We start from the raw sequence: 19,569 nt of genomic DNA on the forward strand, positions 1-19,569 counted from the left end.
TGTCCATCCAGCCCTTTTGATTGGCCTTATCGATGACTTCGGCTGGAAACTTTTCTTTAGACAACGTCTTCCACTTAAAAATCACCATAGGTGGCAGTTTCTGTCCATTACCATGGCAACCAAGCACAACAGTAAAAGCTGACTTCTCGTGCCCCATTGTGCGTATCGCTACCGTGGTGGTCCCCTTCTTCTCTACATCGGGATGTCGAAAGTGAGTGGCACCTCGTTCGTCCATGATGGTGATGTGGTTGGGCTGGATGTATTTGTCGGCAATCTTTTTACTGCAGTAGGAGCGGAAGATGGCCAGCTTTTCCTTGTAATCCGCCGGAAATTGCTGCGCCACGGTAGTCCTTGCCCGGATGGATAGATGGCGGCGTTGCATAAAACGAAAGCACCAAGACTGACCCCCTTTACGTCCACATGCTGTCCCTCAATCACATCCCCCAACAAAATATGCTTTAGTTTTAAAAATATATTGTATTTTTCAAATATTATTCACAATAAATATTTTAAACATAAAATAGCAATACAAACTGTTAAGGCTATTACCTTCAGTTACAGAAAGAAGAACATGCTTATTGAAGGGATGCTTCCACAAATGGGATTTTAAGTGTTTTTATTCACATATTTCAATTTTACATTTGAAGCATCTGTTCGATAGCTAATAAAGTGTTCTGACTGTACAAGATACGTGGAAAGGAAAAGAAGAAAAAAAAGTTTCATCTGTGATGCGATCCAGTTGAGATTGTTTACACATGAGCGCCCCTTAGCGCCATCTCTATCTCATTACAATACATTTCCCATCAGAGGTGACAACAGGCCCTCTTTGTATAAAATCTCAACTTGTCCTTCATCCATTGAATGTTTACATTTAAGTGTCCATTTGAAAAAGAGTGGCGGCTGTACCGTGGCATGCTTTAGGTGTCGTGCGCCTGTAGCATCTTTTCGATTTCCTGGTCCCACTGCTCGTCTCTGTTGTCTGACTCGGCCACCACCTCGTATTCCTGGAGCTCCTGCTGGAGGTCTTTCTCCCAGTCTGACTGCTCCTCTGCCACAAAGAAGTTAATATCATATGATATGTCATGAAATGAAGCTGCATTGCTAGCAGTGTAAAAACTGTATATAGACCCTTTCCCAAAAAATCTTTAAAGTTAAAGTTTAAAGTTAACTTTCATAGATTATAGATTCAGGGCCCACTATTGAAACAATTTCAAGTATAGAATACTGTGAAGAAATCACCATTTACGTCTCAGTTTTTGTAGGAAAAAAAGAAAGAAATTAGGGTCACATAGAGTGAATAAAATATGGTACTTTCAAAACGATATGTTCTTCAATACTTTGTTGGGAATCCCTTTGCTTTAATCTCTGACTCGATGCGCCGTGGCATTGAGCCAATCAGCCCGTGGCATTACCTGGGAGTTATGGAAGCCCAGATTTCTTCTTTTTTTGGGGGGGTCTGGTGCCCCTCATTTTCCTCTTGATAATACCCCATAGATTCTCAAATGGGGTTTAGATCTGGCAAGTTGGCCAGCCAGTCAAGCACTGTGATGGCATGGGCATCGAAGTAGGTTTTGGTGCTTCTGGCGGTATGGGCAGGGGCCAGGTCCTGCTGGAAAATGAAATCTATCTCCACACAGATCCTCAGTAGAAGGAATCATGAAGTCCTCTAAAACATTCTGGTCGACTTTTGCGGTGACCTTGGATTGAAGAAAGCAGAGTTTACCAACACCTGCACTGGACATTGCACCCCAAATCATGACTGACTGTGGATATTTCACACTGAACCTCAAGCAGCTTGGGTTCTGTTCTTCACCTGTCTTCCTCCATCCCCTTGGACCTTGATTATCGAATGACAGGCACACTTTACTTTCATCAGAATAGAGGACCTCGGACCACTGGCCAACAGTCCAGTCCTTCTTCTCCTTGGCCCAGTTGAGACGCTTCCTATGTGGCTCAGAAGTGGCTTGACCCGAGGAACCCGCCAGTTGTAGCCCATCTCCTGGATGCGTCTGAATGTGGTGGTTTTTTAAGATGTGACTCCTGCCTCATTTCACTCTTTCTTAATCTCTGCTAGATTCTTCAATCTTCTGTTTGATAATCCGCTGAGGCCCCACGGTCATCTCTTTTGCTGGTGGTACTTCTCCTGCAACATTTTGTCCTTCCATGAGACTTTCTATTGATAAGCTTGGACACGGCACTCTGTGAACAGCCAGCCTCCTTAGCTATGAACGTTTGTGGTTTAACCATCCTATGGAGGGTATCAATGATGGTCTTCTGGCCCGTTGTCAAGTCTGCAGTATTCTCCATATTTAACCCAACTGAGACAATTGAACCAAACTGAAGCAATTTCATGACAAGTGGGAAAACCTGTGCAGGTGCTTTGAGTTTATTAGATGATTAGTGTGTGACACTGAGTTCAAAACATTTATGGCCTGCAAAATTTGGGCTGATTTCTTCACAGTCTTCTAGTTTTTTTGAATTCCTGATTTCATGGGTTTTATGAACTGTAAGCCCAAATTATGTAAAAATAAAGAAATTAATACTTGAAATTGCTTAAATTGTGGGCCCTGAATCTATAATCTATGAAAGTTTAATGTTTTGAATGGAATTATGGAAATAAATAAACTTTTCCATGATATTCAAATTTTTTGGAAAGGGTCTATATTGTCCCTTCAAGTGGACAGGCAGCCCAGCGGGCACAGCGGAATTTTTAAATATGCATTTACAAAAATCAAATTCCGGCCCATTTATGAATGACATTACTTCATTACTACAGTTTTTCTTAACGGGAAAAGGGAGGCCTTTGTCTTAAGTGATGGATCTTGGCATAGCGCAAAATTTAAAATACTACAATAAAATTCAATTTCACAATAAATTAACCAGTTTATTGTGCCGTCACTTCAATATTACCAATTTCTATCCTGATGGGGGAAGGAAGGTGTCTATTTTGGGAGGTGTTAATTTATTTTAAGTGGCTGTAAATGCAGGACGGTGGGCAAGTTGTTAGCACACCCGCCTCACAGTTCTGAGGTTGAGGACTTTAATCCAGGCTCTGGCCTTCCTGTGTGGGGTTTGCATATTCTCTTCGTGCTCGTACGGGTTTTCTGTGGGTAATTCCTCACACATTCCAAAAACAGTAGCTAGCTAGCTTCACTCAAATCTCTGTAAGTAGTCCTTCAGGGTGAAAGCATCTATACTATGTGCCCTGCGATTGACTTGCGACCAGGGAGGCCTTTCTCTGTCACATCTGGCGCAACGACAATTTGTATTGAAATACTTAAGACTTACCGTCAGCTGAAGGGGCGCTGTCCTTCTTGTCGAGCACCAGCTGCTCCATTCCCTTCTGCAGGTCCTCGCGGTCGATGGCCGCCGAGTCGAAGGCGTCGCTCACAAATTCGCCGACGCCGGGACTGGTGGAGATTGAAAAGTCTTCCTCCAGAGTGGGCTGAGGGACCACCCGCAGACCCACACACACACACACACACACACACGTCAAGAGCAAGAACCCTTGATTTTTAATGTTTGAGGAGTAAACATTTTACAAGGAAAAAAGCTACAGCGACATTTTTCCCCTGCAGAATTCAGACTTTCTTCCATCCTATTAGGCCTGAGTATTGTCTAAAACAGTGTTTCTCAAAGTGCGGTGCACACGAAGTCCTACATTCAGTCCTATGGTACACCTATAGCCAAAGTACAGGAAGTTTCATATCGTTTTAATTTCCTTCTCAAATTCGTATATTTTTGCATAGTAGATCATCAAAAAAATGTAAATATCAGACAAATATAACCCAAGTTAACTTAAAACGCTGTTTTTAAATTGTGATTTCATTTATCAAGTGGAAAAACAAACTGTTCAAAGTTGCCTGGCACTGTGAGAAAACGTAACGGCCCCCTAAACCTATTAACTGGTTGGGCCATCCTCTGCAGAAACAACTGAAATCAAGCATTTTCTATAACTGGCAATAAGTCTTTCACATCTCTGTGGAGATATTTTTGCCTACTTTTCCTTGCAGAATTGTTTGAATTCAGAAAAAAATGGAGGGTTTTCGAGCATGAACATCCTTTTTCAGGTCATGCCTCCGCATTTCAAGTTGGAGTTTGACTAGGCCACACCAAAACCTTCATTTTGTCTTAAGCCATTCAGAAGTTGACTTGCTGGTGTGTTTTGGATCTTTAGCCTGCTGCAGAACCCAAGTGCGCTTCAGCTTGAGGTCACAAACTGATGGCTGAACATTCTCCTTCAGGATTTTGTGTTAAAGAGCAGAGCTCATGGTTCCATCAATCACAGCAAGTTGTCCAGGTCCTGAAGGAGCAAGCAGCCCTACTACTGCTGGTAACATGTTTTTTTCAGAATTTCTGTGCTATATTTACACAAGCTGTAACGCGACACACACCTTCCAAATAGCTCAACTTTCATCTCGTCAGTCCATATAACCCATCCATCCATCCATTTTCTGTGCCGCTTCTCCTCACTAGGGTCGCGGGCGTGCTGGAGCCTATCCCAGCTATAATCGGGCAGGAGGCGGGCTACACCCTGAACTGGTTGCCAGCCAATCGCAGCCCATCTGATGATCGTGAAAATACGGTAGTACAAATCTTGAGTCAAACCAGGTTGCTTTGATCTACTTGTGCTGTTATTAATGTTGCTATACTTTGCATTTTTTTTAAACCAACTGGAAACTCGGTTGGCAGCATATTGCCTGTTAAGGCATTAATGGCCGTTTATACCACTGTGCCAAATGTTTAATATTTGTTCAGTGCAATTTTTGTGGAGAGAGCCCGAGTGTTTTATTTATATTTTTAATTTATCTAAGATGTTTTATGTATTGTACTACATTACAATGCCAATGTTCAAAATATTCTTTTGAGTTAACTGTTCTTAAAAAGGATGTTCTTGAATTATTATGCTTTAATATCACCATATCAGTGCCATAAAAAACAACAATACTATTGTTTTCCGTGATAGTTTATGGGAAAATATATTGTCCTAAAAAAATAAGAAAAATAAAGGCATATATTGAAAGCGAGAGCAATGAATAAATATTGTGTAGTGTTAAAAATAGAGTAACAACTGTAATAAATATCTGCAATATACCAGGACAGCTAAGTAAGAACCATGATTAAGCGGAGGATTACTGTATCTGTATTCCGTGATGATAAATTGGATTGTTCTAGGGCTGAGACTCTGTTTCCAGACATGTGCATCCTGGGACTCACATAGTTTCAAGTGTAAAATTATCTATGCAATAAAATTAAATACACTTTTAAAAAATAAAACGTGCCTTGTTCTTTATTAACGTTTAGGCCTACTATACTACTATATTTTAATGTTGCTCATAATGGTGGCACATGAAGAGCCAAGTATTGCTTGAGGTAGCTTGGGGCAAAAGGTTTGAGAATAACTCATCTAAAAAACCCTATTGTCTTAAGTTTGTCTTGCATCCTACCTTCTGTTTGTCACTGATGGGAACAGGCGGCGTTTTGGGCCTGACGTTGTCTGCGAGGACAATAAACAGAGCAGCAATGAGGATTAGCATACAGTCCCCTTCAAAAGTATTGGAACGGCTATGGCAATTCCTTTGTTTTTGTTGTATACTGAAGACATTTGGGTTTCAGATCAGAAGATGAATATGAGACAAAAGTTTAGATTTCTATTTTATTTCATGGTCTTTACATCTACGTGTTAAAACACCTTTTGTTTGTTTGAAAATATTGGAACAGACAAATTAACTTAAAGTAGCGATGAGCACGGCAGTTCTTTTGAGTGTACTGAATCATTCGAATCAGTTCATTAAAGAGTCGTTCAAAAGATTTGTTCACCGAATTGTTCAGTTCTTTTTCACAAAATCATTCAATGCTTCCTCATTCCTTTAATGATCCATCCCTGAGGTTCACGTTCACTCAACACATTCACCGAAGGACTATGCGTTGTTGTTGTCGTGTATTGTATAAACTAGGAAAGGTGGGGAGATTATTTAAATATAAAAAAAAAAAAATTAAAAAAAACTTTGGCTAAATGATCACGTATCTACTGTATCTCTTGCTCAGCAAGCTCTCGAACACCCAGCTTCGGTTGTGACTCGTGAACATGCGTGCAGCGAGCTCATCTACCGACCATCCTTCCGCGTCCCCTGACGCCCAGCTCGGCTCTCGCCAGCCGGCGTGACTTTTCTTGCATTCCACTGCGGTGGGGACAGCATCGCTGACACCACCCTCCGCCAGCCTGGCTTCCTGCTCGCTCACCTAACTTATTGTCATCTGATTAGTGGAAAGCGGCTTTGAGTGTCTTGAGAAGCGCTACAGAAGTTTAATGCGTTGTTATTATTAATATTATGAAATAAAAAGCTTTAATAATCACGTTAGAGACAGAGTAAATTATATGTGTGTGTACGTAAAAACATTTATTATTGATTCACATTTATTTTAAATATGTGTGCTTGTTTTCATGTGCTTGACTGACTCAACATTAGCCATTAGCTTGAAGAAACGGCTGCTAGCGCAAGCTATCCCCGCGAGGACGTCAGGATTTGCGGTTAAAATCACTCATGGGTACGTTCACTGCGTAATACGCAAACGAATCACTCATTGTACTAGTACATCGCTCCTTAGCAGATCACAAACGAAGAAGTTCCACGAACAAATCACTCGTGTCTAATGGATCGCCAACGATAAGTTCCACGAACGAATCACTCTTCAGTTCCTCAGTACACCAGTCCACTGAACAAATCACTCAGTTCACTTAAGCCCCTCCCCTGAACGAATCGCTTTTCAGTTCCTCAGCAAACCAGTTCACTGAACGAGTCGCTCAGTTCACTTAAGTCCCTTCCCCACTTGCATGGCGCTGCCTGACGCTGGCTACTCATTGGTCATTCGACGAAGTGAGTGACAACGTTGGCGAATTGCAAATCACATGGCAGTACATTTAATGAAGTCCCGCCCCCGACTGCACGCTGGCTGCTCATTGGTCATTCGCCGAAGATTCAGAAGTGAGTGACAGAACGCTTCAACAGTTCCGTTTCCGCTACCAGCCGACTCGCTCGCTTCACGGTGGCCAAGCTAAAAGAACGAATCATTTCATAAACTGATTCAGTTCAGTTCGTTCACTAAAAAGATTTGTTCTTCTTAACGAAACTTGCGCAAACGTAACACAAACTTAAAGTCAACATTTAATATTTGGTGGCATAACCCTTGCACTAACTGCATCAAGCCTGCAACCCATTGACTTAGACTGTGGCATTCTTCATTTGAAATGCTTATCCAGGTTTTTACTGCACCCTCTTTCAGTTCTTGTTTGTTTCTGGGGGTTTCTCCCTTCAGGAGATAACATGTATGCTCTATTTGGTTAAGGTCCAGTGATTGACTTGGGCAGTCTAAGACCTTCCACTTTGCTGTCATGGCCGTGTGTTTTGGGTCATTGTCTTTGTTGCATGTTGAAGCTTCTCCGAATTAGTTTGGATGCATTTTTCTGTAAATTGCCAGACAAAATGGTTTTGTAGACCTCATAATTCATTCTCCTGCTACCATCAATAAAGACTAGTGAGCCCGTTCCAGAAGCAGCCATGCAAGCCCAGGCCATGACATTATCTACACCATGCTTCACAGATGAGCTTGTGTGTTTTGGATCATAAGGAGAGCCTTGATTTCGCCATACTTTGGACTTTCTATCACTTTGACAGAGGCTAATCTTGGTCTCAACAGTCCATAAAACTTTGTTCCAAAACCTTTTTGGTTCCTTTCTTCTACTTTGCAAAATCCAATCTGGCCTTCCGATTCTTTTTGGTGATGAGTGGTTTGCATGTTGTGGTATGTATACGTCTTCTGTTGAAAACCTCGAACTGTGGATTGTGATACCTAAACCCCTGCCCTGTGGAGGTTGGCAGTGATGTCACCGACTGGTGTTGATACCCTTGGCCGACCTGTTCGATGTCTGTTGCTCAGTACACCAGTAGTTTCTCTTTTTCAGACCATTCCAAATTGTTGTATTGGCTATGCCCAAAGTTTGTGCAATAGCGCTGATCAATTTTCCCTCTTCTCTCAGCGTGAAAATGCTTTGCTTTTCTCCCATAGACTGCTTTCTGGTCTTCATGTTTGGTTAACAGCAAATGCAGTTTTCACAGATGAAACCCAAAGCCAAAAACAAGCACTATCTAATGTTTAAGCAATCAATCTAAAAGACAACATCTGAGCAACTAGAAACACCCATCAGTCACGTTCTAATACTTTTGCTCACTTGATAAGTGGGTGGCTTCAAACAAAAGGTGCTCTGTCCCGAGTTGTTTAACACATCTAGACGTAAATACTTTGAAATAAAAGCTGAAATCATGAACTTTTGTCTCATAGCTTTTGTTCTGAAACCCAAATGTCTTCAGTATACAATAAAAAACAAACAAATTGACCTTGCCATTCCAATACTTTTGGAGGGGACTGTATATGCAAACAAGCGTAATGTCATTCATGTAAATGAAATACCCGATAAGACGACATCATTGGGTGAGACGCCATCGTCACCCTTCTTCTGCTGCTGCTGCTGGGCCGCCAGCGCAGTCAGCTGCGCCGACTGCTTGATGAGTGACACGCGGTAGAAGTAGTTCCTCCAGAACACTTCCTCCTTCACACTGTCAATCGAAACAAAACAAAACATGGAAACACATGCAGTGGGAGGAAAAAGTATGTGGACCCTTTGGAATTGTTTAAATTTCTGCATAAATTAGTAATAAAATGTGGTCTAATCTTCATCTAAATCACAAGCACATAGAGTCTGTTTAAACTATAACCACGCAAACAATTGTGTCTTCATATTTTTATAGAAAATGACGTAGACATTCACAGGACAAAGAAGTAAGTGAACTGCTAAATTATGGATTGTCCAAGAAGTAATCACACGTAGGTGTCCATGAGTCCAATAAATGAGTCAAGGTGTGGATTAAAGCTGCTCTGGCGACTAGAAAACACACACCAGTTGAGAATTCTCTCGTCAAGAAGCTTTGCCTAATAAGCACCATGTCTCGCGCAAAAGAGCTCTCAGAACCTACGATTGTTGACTTGTATAAAGCTGGAAAAGTGTTAGAATAAATGTACATAAATTATCTCATGTTTACTCTAATCCTGTGGCAAAGGATTCATTCAGCAGTATAATGTTTAATGTATCATGAAAGTTGAAGTTGTCTGTGAAGCGGACTGTGCCCTCATCAAAAAGATAGCGGCTGGAACATTTTGCGGTCAAAGGTTGTAACTATCACCGCCGAAGAAGAACACATCTGCATTATCATCTGCACAATGAGTCATATCTGTGATTGTTTCACGTTGCTGCTGTGTGTGCCCTTATCTCAAGATAGCAGCAGCCACGTCTGTGCAACTAGGAACCACCCTAAGGAAATAAAAAGAGAGCGCTCGGCAGAGTGTGCTCAGAGCGCTAGGATGTTGTAACTGCGTACAACTCTGTCCGTTCTCCTCACGAGTAAAAGAACCAGTCTCGTCTTCCTTCCTTGTTTATTATTTATTAAATGTTCTAGGTTGTTTGAACCTGACAAAAAGGTTACAAAAATATTTAAAAGTCTTGATGTTCATCAGTCCACGGTTAGACACATTTTCTATAACTAGAGAAACGTTCAGCAGTGTTGCTTCTCTTCCATGGAGTGGCCACCCTGTAAAGATGCCTGGAAGACCACAGCGCAGAGTGCTCATCCAACCATCCATTTTCCGTACCGCTTATCCTCACTAGGGTAGCAGGCATGCTGGAGCCTATCCCAGCTATCTTTGGGCAAAAGGCGGGGTACACCCTGAACTGGTCGTCAGTCAATCGCAGGGCACATATAAACAAAAAACCCTTCACACTCACATTCACACCTACGGGCAATTTAGAGTCTTAAATTAAAACTACCATGCATGTTTTGGGGATGTGGGATGAAACAGGAGTACCCGGAAAAAACCCACACAGGCCGGCCTGGATTTGAATCCGGGTCTTCAGAACTGTGAGGCAGATGTGCTAACCAGTCGTCCACCATGCTGCCTCAGAATACTTAATTAGGTAAAAAAAAAAATATATATATATAAAATAAAAGTGTTAGCTGAAGACTTACAGAAATTACTTCACATGCCAACCTCTCTGTTGACAAATCTACCATACGTAAAACATTAAACAAGAACGGTTCATGGGAGAAGACAAAGCAGGAAGCCATTCTTGTCTAAAAAATAAAATAAAAATAAAAAAACCAAGCTGCACATTTGTAGAATGCTAAAGAGCGCCTGGATATTACACAGCACTACTGGCAAAATATTCTGTGGATGGATGAAACCAAAGTTGAATTGTTTGGGAGGAACACACACCACCATATGTAGAGGAAAAATGGCACAGCACACCAACATGAAAACCTTCTCCCAACTGTGAAGCATGGAGGAGGGAGCATTACGGTATGGTTGTGCTTCCCTACCTTAGGGCATGTACAGCTTGCTATCATCAATGGAAAAATGAATTCACAAGTTTATCAAGATATTTTGCAAAAGACCTTGAAGCAATTTGTCCAACAGTTGATGCTCAAAAGAGGATGGGTGTTGCAACAGGACAATCACAATGATCCGAAACACAGATGCAAATCACCAACAGGATGGCTTCAGAAGAAGAAAATATGTGCTCTGGAGTGGCCCAGTCAAAGTCCTGACCTCAACTGGATTGAGATGCTGTGGTATGACCTCAAGAGACCTATTCAAACGAGACATCCCGGGAATCTTGTTGAACTGCAAGAGTTTGTTAAAGTGGAATGGTCCAAATGTCATCCTGATCATTGTGCACATCTGATCTGCAACTACAGGAAAGGTTTAGTTGAGGTTATTGCTGCCAAAGGAGAATCAACCAGTTATTAAATCCAAGTATTAACTAAGTGTTTCCGCCCTGTCCTGTGAATGTTTACATGCTATGCTCTATAAAAATATGAAAACACGTAATTGCTCGTGTGGTATTAGTTTAAGTTATACTGATCCAACTTTTTCAATTCCGATCCGATACTGATATTGCAGCCTTGACTTTTGGCCGATACCGATATTGGTCTGATCAGACATCAGCAATAATCATACATACTTTACTAATTAGTATGGAATGTTAGAAAAGGCTTGATCAAGTGATATTACTCAAACATAGAACTATAATCCTCAACAGTAGACCCATTTATTATTAACCAATGGATTCTAAAAAGTAACTTTAAACATAGGAATGTACTACAATTGAATAAAATAAATACAATTTATATTAGAAAATCCTGAAAGATAACAATAATAACAAAAAAAAAAAAAAAATTAAACAAAATAACAAAAAATATGTTTAAATTGCAACATAACCACAGCTTTACATATATCCTGCATTTGAATAGATTAAATAAAAAATAAATTACAAAACCATGAAAAATAATCTCAATAAATAGATACAAATTATACTTTTAAAATGCAAAATAATTCAAATTCAATTCAGTTATTATTTTACTGTCAGTATATGGTGGGAAGAGCATTTGCTTTCTCCACGTGCGGTGGCAATGTATCTGGTGTAAAGTTTTATTCGCTGTTCCTGCTGTGCACATCTTGACCTTTGAGGGGCAGTATTGTGCTCGCAATGAGATCACACTTGCAAGTAACAAAGGAGAAGTTACGATGGAATATTTTCAATCGAACTCGTTTTTTCACAAGAACATATGCTTGAGTGTACCATTATATTGCCATTTTGTATAAGTTTATACAGCGTTTGTGTACCAATATTCATTATTTTGAGAGACAAGTACCACGAGTTCAATGTTAATTTTCATTAGCTCGCGAATGGTGTTTTTCATTCATTGTGTGTTAGCTTTGATCTAGCGATTTTTCTGAACACAAAGCGAACGAAAACACAAAGTTTTTGATGTATTTTAACATTCAATAGGTCTAATTATTTTATTGAGTGTTTAGTTTTTGAGTGAATTTCAACTAGTGTGTCAAATAAATGACTTTAAGCAATCAAAATTCACTCTTCTTGCTACTATGTTTGCACTTTATCACCCTATTGTTGTGATCACGTGGGCGCTGCTGGATGAAAGTGCTGGAGCAGAGCAGGAAACAGTATGTGATAAGGTATGTGGGTGGTAAAATTTGAGATTTGATCCGATCCTGCCGGCACGGTGGACGACTGGTTCGAGCGTCAGCCTCACAGTTCTGAGGACCCGGGTTCAATCCCCGGCCCCGCCTGTGTGGAGTTTGCATGTTCTCCCCGTGCCTGCGTGGGTTTTCTCTAGGCACTCAGGTTTCCTCCCACATCCTAAAAACATGCATGAATTGGAGAAACTAAATTGCCCGTAGATGTGAATGTGAGTGCGAATGGTTGTTTGTTTGTATGTGCTCTGCGATTGGCTGGCAACCAGTTCAGGGTGTACCCCGCCTCCTGCCCGATGATAGCTGGGATACGCTCCAGCACGCCCGCGACCCGAGTGAGGAGAAGCGGCTCAGAAAATGGATGGATGGAAGATCCGATTTTTTATTTTTTTTGCTGACATCGGACCAATTTCTGATCTCAAATTTAAGATTGGGACATCCCGAGTTTAAGCAGACTGTTTACGCTTGTGATTTAGATGAAGGTCAGACTACATTTTAAGACCAATTTAAAGAGAAATTGAAGAAATTTCAAAAGGTCCACATACTTCTTCCTCCCACTGTAAAACCACACAGACACATGATGGTGGTCACTAACTTGTTTGGGCATTTTAAGCCTCAATAAATGTTCCTCATGAAATAATAAATGAATATTGCATACTTTCGTTCTCAAATGAAAAACAAGTCTCATAAAATTGAAACGCTGTTGGCGTAAACCAAACTTTTTTTTATACAATGTAACTTTTTTCTTGTTAAACCTTTTTCATTTAAATTTGAAAAGAAATCCATCCATTTTCTGAACCGCTTATCCACACTTGGGTCGCAGGTGTGCTGGCACCTATCTCAGCTGACGTTGGGAGAGAGGCGGGGTACACCCCGAACTGGTCGTACCATGCATGTGGGAGGAAAACTGGAGTACCCAGAGAAAACTGGAGTACCCAGAGAAAACCCACGCAGGCACGGGGAGAACATGAAAACTCCACACAGGCAAGGCCGGATTTGAACCCGTGCCCTCAGAACTGTGAGGCAGATGTGCTCACCTGTCGACCACCGTCCCTTGAAAGGTAATAGTCACATTATTTTATTTTTACATTATTTTTAGACAAACTTTCTCATCCAAAAAAAATATATATAACTTTAGTTGTAAACTATTTTTTTGCAATCAAATTCTAACTTTTGTTTTAAAATTAACTTTTGTAAAATATTCACTTTTGCCTCATGAAAATGGAAACTTTACATGTTAAAAATGTAGGTGTTCCTTGTAGATTTACAAGTCCAGTTGTCAATAGGTTTAATTATTTTAAAATACAAACTTTACTTTTTTCATGCAAAATACCCCAAAAAAATTAACACTCAGAAACCTTTTTTCTTGTTAAATGAAATCTAATTTCGTCTCATCAAAGTGTAACTTGTAAAACTTTACATTTTTCAGATAAAATATTAACTTTGGTTGTAAAATGTTAACTTTTTCCTCTTAAAATACAACCCAAATTATTGTAGAAAGTTTTTCTCACAAAATGTAAACTTTGTTCATGTACAATGTAATTCTTTAAATGAATAGTAAAACACAACAAATGATTTTCTTGTAAAATTGGAATTGTTTTCATTGACAACAGGAAATTCTAAGAAACCTTTTCTGTCAAATAAAAAATCTTGTAAAAATACCCTTTCCGCAGAAAATTTTTCAAAAACAATTCAGGTAACAAACCTCTCGAAGAATTACAAGTTTCTCCTCCAAATTACAATTTCACATAAAATTACAAATTTCTGCACACAAAACCAAACAATTTTTCATATAAAATTTCTGATGAATCTCATAAATTCCCATTCATTTGTCAAATAAAGATCACCTTTTTTTTGTTTCCTCATCAATTTTGTAAACTCAACTTTTTTCCTTTGAAAGTAAAAACATTTTTCCTCATAACACGCACACAAATAGATAGGTACTGACTGTTTGGGCACCAGGTCAAAGCGCATGCGGTTGAGAAGTTGGTCCTCCTCCAGCATGACAGCAGCCAGAGGAAACATTTGCTCCATGTCAAAGTGGAACTGCACGCCAGCTGGAGGGTCACGCAGGAAATTACGCTTGTCCTGAATGTGGAAAACAACACTTATATGTGTATCTTTTTTTGTGGATTACTTTTATTCTTTGTGTTTATTTTTATTGTGCAAGGTCCTGGTTGTCTTAAATAAATGGTGACAGGAGCCATCGCATTTATCATGACACGTGCATATCAACACTTTTTTATATAAATGTAATGTTACTCACAGCTGAGAGGGCGAGGATTTGCTGCTGGATAGTCTCCTCCTCATTGTAGCCCACCCAGGGAGGAACTGCTGCTTCTGGACACACATGCCAGTAAATTACATCACATACAGTGCCGTGAAAAACTATTGGTCCCCTTCTCAAATTTTTGTATTTTGGCATAGTTTCCCCACAACCCAAGTAAACTTAAAATGCCGTTTTTAAATGGTGACTTCATTTATTAAGGAAAAAAAACAAAAGTTACCTGGCCCTGTGTGAAAAAGTAATGGCCCCCTAAATCTAATAAATGGTCGGGGCATCCTCAGCAGCAACAACTGAAATCAAGCAATTTCTATCACTGGCAATGAGTCTTTTTCATCTCTGTGGAGATATTTTGGCCCACACTTGCTTGCAGCATTGTTTAATTCAGCAAAAATGGAGGGTTTTTGAGCATGAAATGCCTTTTTCAGGTCATGCTAGTGATGTTACGAGATGTGCAGAGTCTTCGAGGCGTGTGTCGAGTAATGAGGGGGTGTTTCCGCAAAGCGCGTATCGAGGCTTGCTTCATGACGTCCGAAGCCTCGGTGCCCGGCTATACCACATGACCGATTTGGGGAGCGCTTCAAGGTTTGCCGCGAGGTTTGACAGCAATCTAAATCCCTCATGCAGGCGCCATTCAAATTTTGGGTTTTTATATAGTTGCGGTCAGCTCAGTTTGGAATCCTTGGAAAGAGGCTGTCGGCCGTTAAGATGGGACCCTGGTCTAATAGCCCAGCAGGTGTTGTACTCTCAGCCGGGGTTATGGTGGTCGCCTGAGTTAGAAACCCAAGCAGGACTGCACCGCATAAGGAAATATCATTGAAGCTTATCCATTATCTTTGTTTATCAAGAACTGCATTTTTCTCCTTTTCTTATTTTATTCATGGGGAAAGTATTTATTTTGTTCACAGAAAGCAAGGTAAAATAAAACCTCACCGGGAGAGGAGAAATTACTGTGCCCCAATTTAAAAATCTTGCTCTTGAATGAATCACTTAGCACAAAAATTATGATAAACTGTTATTTCTAAATAAGCACTTTCAAAATCCTCTGCCATTTCCCCAGTGACAGAAAAACATTATACAACCTGCCATACCAGTCATGATGAACATTTTAAGCAAACAGAATACGTTCAAAAATAATATATTTTACACTTTAATTTGGGAAATTACAAGGTCAAACATTGTTTTGTAATACATAGTCATTCACAAGAGCCAAAAAGATGCAAAAATGCAACGTAGCACATAGTGTATGTGGTAAAGATACAGCTGCCTCTGATTATGCACATGGCCAGCAGGTGGTTTCGTGTGCAATAAAGCATCAAGAAACGAACCATGACTCGAACAGTGTTACGATGCTTTATGAAGCTTCATCTCACCATCACTAGGTCATGCCATTGCATTTCAATTGGCTTAAAGTCTGGACTTTGACTCTGTCAATCCAAAACCTTAATTTTGTTTTCTAAGCCATTCAGAAGTTGAATGGCTGGGGTGGTTTTTTTAACATTTAATCATTATCCTGCTGCAGAACCCAAGTGTACTTCAGCTTGGGGTCATTCAGGTGTTTTTTTTCGCAAAAGTAAGACGAGCATTTATGTCCTTTTTGGTCTGCAGTGGTTTTTGCCTTGGAACTTTGCCCAGTCACTTCCTTATTGTTGTGTCATGAACACTGACCTTAACTGAGGCAAGGGAGGCCTGCAGTTCTTTGAGTTCCTTTGTGGGCTCCTGGATGAGTCATTGCTGTTCTCTTGGTGTAATCTTTGTATGTCGGCCATTCTTGGGAAGGTTCACCACTGTTCCATGTTTTCTCCAAGTGAGGATAATGGCTCTCCCCATGGTTCGCTGAAACCCTAAAGCTTTATAGATGGCTTTTGTAACCCTTTCCAGACTAAAATATGTCAATTACTGTAATTTATCGTGTGTAATGCGCACCCATGTATAATTCGCACCCCCAAAGTTGACCTCAAAACTCTGGAAAACCCTTCAACCTATGTATAATGCATTTTTACAATGCATGATTTTGCTGCTATGCATATGATCAAAACACGAAGTACTTCTTTTCCATTGTGTTAAGTTTTTTTCAAATAATTATTCTGAAGATAAGAACTTTATTTTAACACATAATACATTATTTTTATTTACTTTACTTTAATTTCCTAATTCACAGCCCTACTTTTATTTTGCAAATGAGAAAACACAGTTGTGCTCATATGTTTGATTTCCCCAGACAGAATTTGTAAGAGGTGCAGAATTCTTTAAAGAAAACATGAAGGACCAGGCAAAACACATTTTATTTTTAAATTCAAATTAAACTGTCAAGCATTTCAGAAAAGCATTATCATTAAACAAAACATAACCATAAAGAAATTAATGACAATTTGTTGTTCAGTCATCAGTCGTATTTTAAAAAACAACAATATTTAACAAATTCTGCCTGGGTATGTGAACTTATGAGCACAATTGCACATATATACAGTCATATGTACCCCTGTCATGTTGGAATGAAAGTGTAGGCACACTTTCATAACTTTTAGGTGGCATGCTAGAATGAAAGTGTCAATTTTTCATAACCTCGAGGGGGCGGTAGCATATTGTAATGAATGTGAACAGGTTTTTCATAACCTCTAGATGGCGGGATACATTTATAAGATGTGAAAGTCTTTTTCATTTTCTCCTATACCTATGTATGTGACAATTTTCTTGGGGGGGAAAATGGGCATTATATATGAGAAATTACGGTACTTTATTTCTCAACTGTTCTGGAATTTCTTTGATCGTGTTGTTGCAACTTTTTAAGCTCCTTTGTCCGACTTGATTTTGTAGGTAAAGATTCTGTTTTAGAGATTTCTTGATTGAACAAGTCTGGAGGTAATCAGGCTTGAGTGTAACCAGTGAAAATTAACCCCAAATTGTGATTAGCCACAATTAATTCATGATTTAACAAAGGGGATAATTACTTTTTCACACAAGGCCAGGTATCTTTAAATAGTTTTTCCCCCTTAATTAATGAAATCCCCATTTAGCAGCATTTTAAGTTCATTTGGGTTATAGTTGTTTGATATTTACATTTGTTTAATGATCTTAAACGTTAAAGTGGGGAAACTATGCAAAAATATATGAATTTGAGAAGGGGGCCAATACTTTCTCACAGCACTGTAATAAAGGCTTGTATTCGTATTTTTAATTTTTTAAATATTGTAGATTATTTCCCACCTGATCTTTTGGACTTCTTTTCCTTGACAAACTTCTCTTGCTCCTTCTGGAAGTCTCCTAGGAATGTCTACACACAAATTAAGAAAGACGCCTAATAATTGCAATAATAAAATACAAATATTAGCATATAAGTGCACCTTGTCGATAATTCCATCGATCTTTCCCTCCTCGACGCTCTTCTTAATGCTTTGTGCAGTCACTACCATGGACTCTGAGATCTTCTTGGTTGCGCTGGACGCAAAACTGAAGATGAAGTCTGGACAGGGAAGAGAGGAGGAGGTTTATAGAGGAGGCAGCCCTGGAGCAATGGTTAAGATCATCACCTGCCACCGTGGGGGAACTAGGTTCAAAACCCGGACTGGACCATCCCCCAACATCCCCGGACTCACGGCCGTGGTGTCCTTGAGCAAGACACCGATACCCTGAAATGCTCCCTGGGCGCTTCAGCTGCCCCTGCTCCAGTGTGTTCCACTAACATGTGTATGTGTTCACTGTGATAGGTTAAATGCAGAGAAAAAAATTAATGTGCATGCATGTATGTTCATGACAATAAAAGGTGATTCTTCTTCTTATAAACACGTATGACACTTCATTGGGTGCACTTGCACAATGAGATATACAGTAAAACAATTTGGCTTATTTCTGAATAGATAAAAGATGGTGGGAAGACATCTATTTTTGGAATAATATTAATTAAATTATGTTCTCACCGTAATATGACATAACTTGTTAAAGTGGAATATACTCAATCATGCAAAAAAGGAGACATCTAATGAGGGCTGCACGATTACAGCCCAAAAAAATAATCACGATTATTTTGATCAATCTCGTAATCACGATTATTCTTCGTTTGGGAAAAATCTTAATTTTTATTGCAATACTTTTCAACAAACAATACGTGACTGTTTTCAGTGCAAAATGAATCTTTAAATAATAAAAAAATAAATGTACCTAAAAAAATTGCTACTTTACTAACTGCATTAACTTCTTCGGTGAAATGGATGGAATGCTTATATTACTTTTATGACATTAATAAACCACATTATGATTGTATATAAGCCTATACAACTTACAAATATACAAAACAAAAACAAAAAACAATATCAATATCGCGATCAGACATATTTGTTGTTTAATTTCGCCTGGAATGCTGAGGTCGAACTGGTTCAATCCGAGTGGGATAAATCCAACGTTCATGGACGCAGCATGAGTAACTACGCGATGTTTGTCTGTCAAAGCACTAGGTAAACACGCTATTATAAATAAAGTTATTGTAATTATTTAATTGTAATCCATTGTTGCAAACGGCGATGACGTCTTTCAAAAACAAAACACACGACGACTCAAGTTACTGGTTAAACAAGCGCCCACCGATTATTTAACCACACCGTTTCTTGATAAGAGTTAAAATGTCTAATCTAATTAATGCTATAACTCACCGCCAAGTCCTTTATTGAGCTCCTGTTCGCTCTCCACGTCATCTTTTTCTCCTTCTTCATGGTGGCCATCAGCTGCTGCTTGCTGTTTGTTTACCTCGTTTTGAGCTTCCACCACTTTTTCCTCCTGCTTCTGCTCCTCCTCCGTGTCAGCCAACGTGTTGGCGTCCGTCGGGTTCTCCAACCCCAGCCAAGAGCCTAAACCTCGCAACATTGTCAACCAAAACAATGATTTTCGGGGGCGGGGGGAAAACGTTAGTTCGAACTGAGTTTTTGAGCGAGAGGTGGGGGGGGGGGGGGCGCTAATGCTACACGGAAGTAAGACGCTGACCGGATTTTTCTTCGGTTGTTTCTATTGGTCGGGTGCTAGGCTATAGTGCCATCTAACGGGGGGGGGGGGAATGCAATGACAGCTTCGCTGTGAGTTTTGTGATAATGGACCAATGTAACCTTCAATTGAGATTATCTGGACACATTAAATATTGTATTGTCGATGAATCACTGAAAGGGTGAAATAACTCGTAACTGTAAATT

General features: G+C 39.8%; 1 protein-coding gene across 2 annotated transcripts; it reads right to left on the bottom strand.

Moving 5' to 3' along the window:
• Positions 1 to 599: 599 nt before the first annotated feature.
• On the bottom strand, positions 600 to 19,440 carry syap1 (synapse associated protein 1). 2 transcript variants are annotated; one of them, XM_061669993.1, is made up of 9 exons: positions 19,039 to 19,440; positions 17,737 to 17,855; positions 17,600 to 17,666; positions 14,375 to 14,442; positions 14,057 to 14,196; positions 8,470 to 8,615; positions 5,448 to 5,497; positions 3,289 to 3,445; positions 600 to 1,048 (listed from the first exon to the last, which is right to left on the bottom strand). In XM_061669993.1, exons 1-9 carry the CDS (start codon positions 19,247 to 19,249, stop codon positions 918 to 920), a joined length of 1,089 nt encoding a protein of 362 aa, XP_061525977.1. In that variant the 5' UTR covers positions 19,250 to 19,440; the 3' UTR covers positions 600 to 917. The 2 variants fall into 2 exon arrangements, with proteins under 2 accessions (XP_061525977.1, XP_061525976.1); XM_061669992.1 differs by having other exon boundaries at positions 14,375 to 14,448; positions 19,039 to 19,437.
• Positions 19,441 to 19,569: the final 129 nt, after the last annotated feature.

This window comes from Phycodurus eques, chromosome 2, assembly GCF_024500275.1.
Source record: "Phycodurus eques isolate BA_2022a chromosome 2, UOR_Pequ_1.1, whole genome shotgun sequence".
Taxonomy (NCBI): Eukaryota; Metazoa; Chordata; class Actinopteri; order Syngnathiformes; family Syngnathidae; genus Phycodurus; species Phycodurus eques.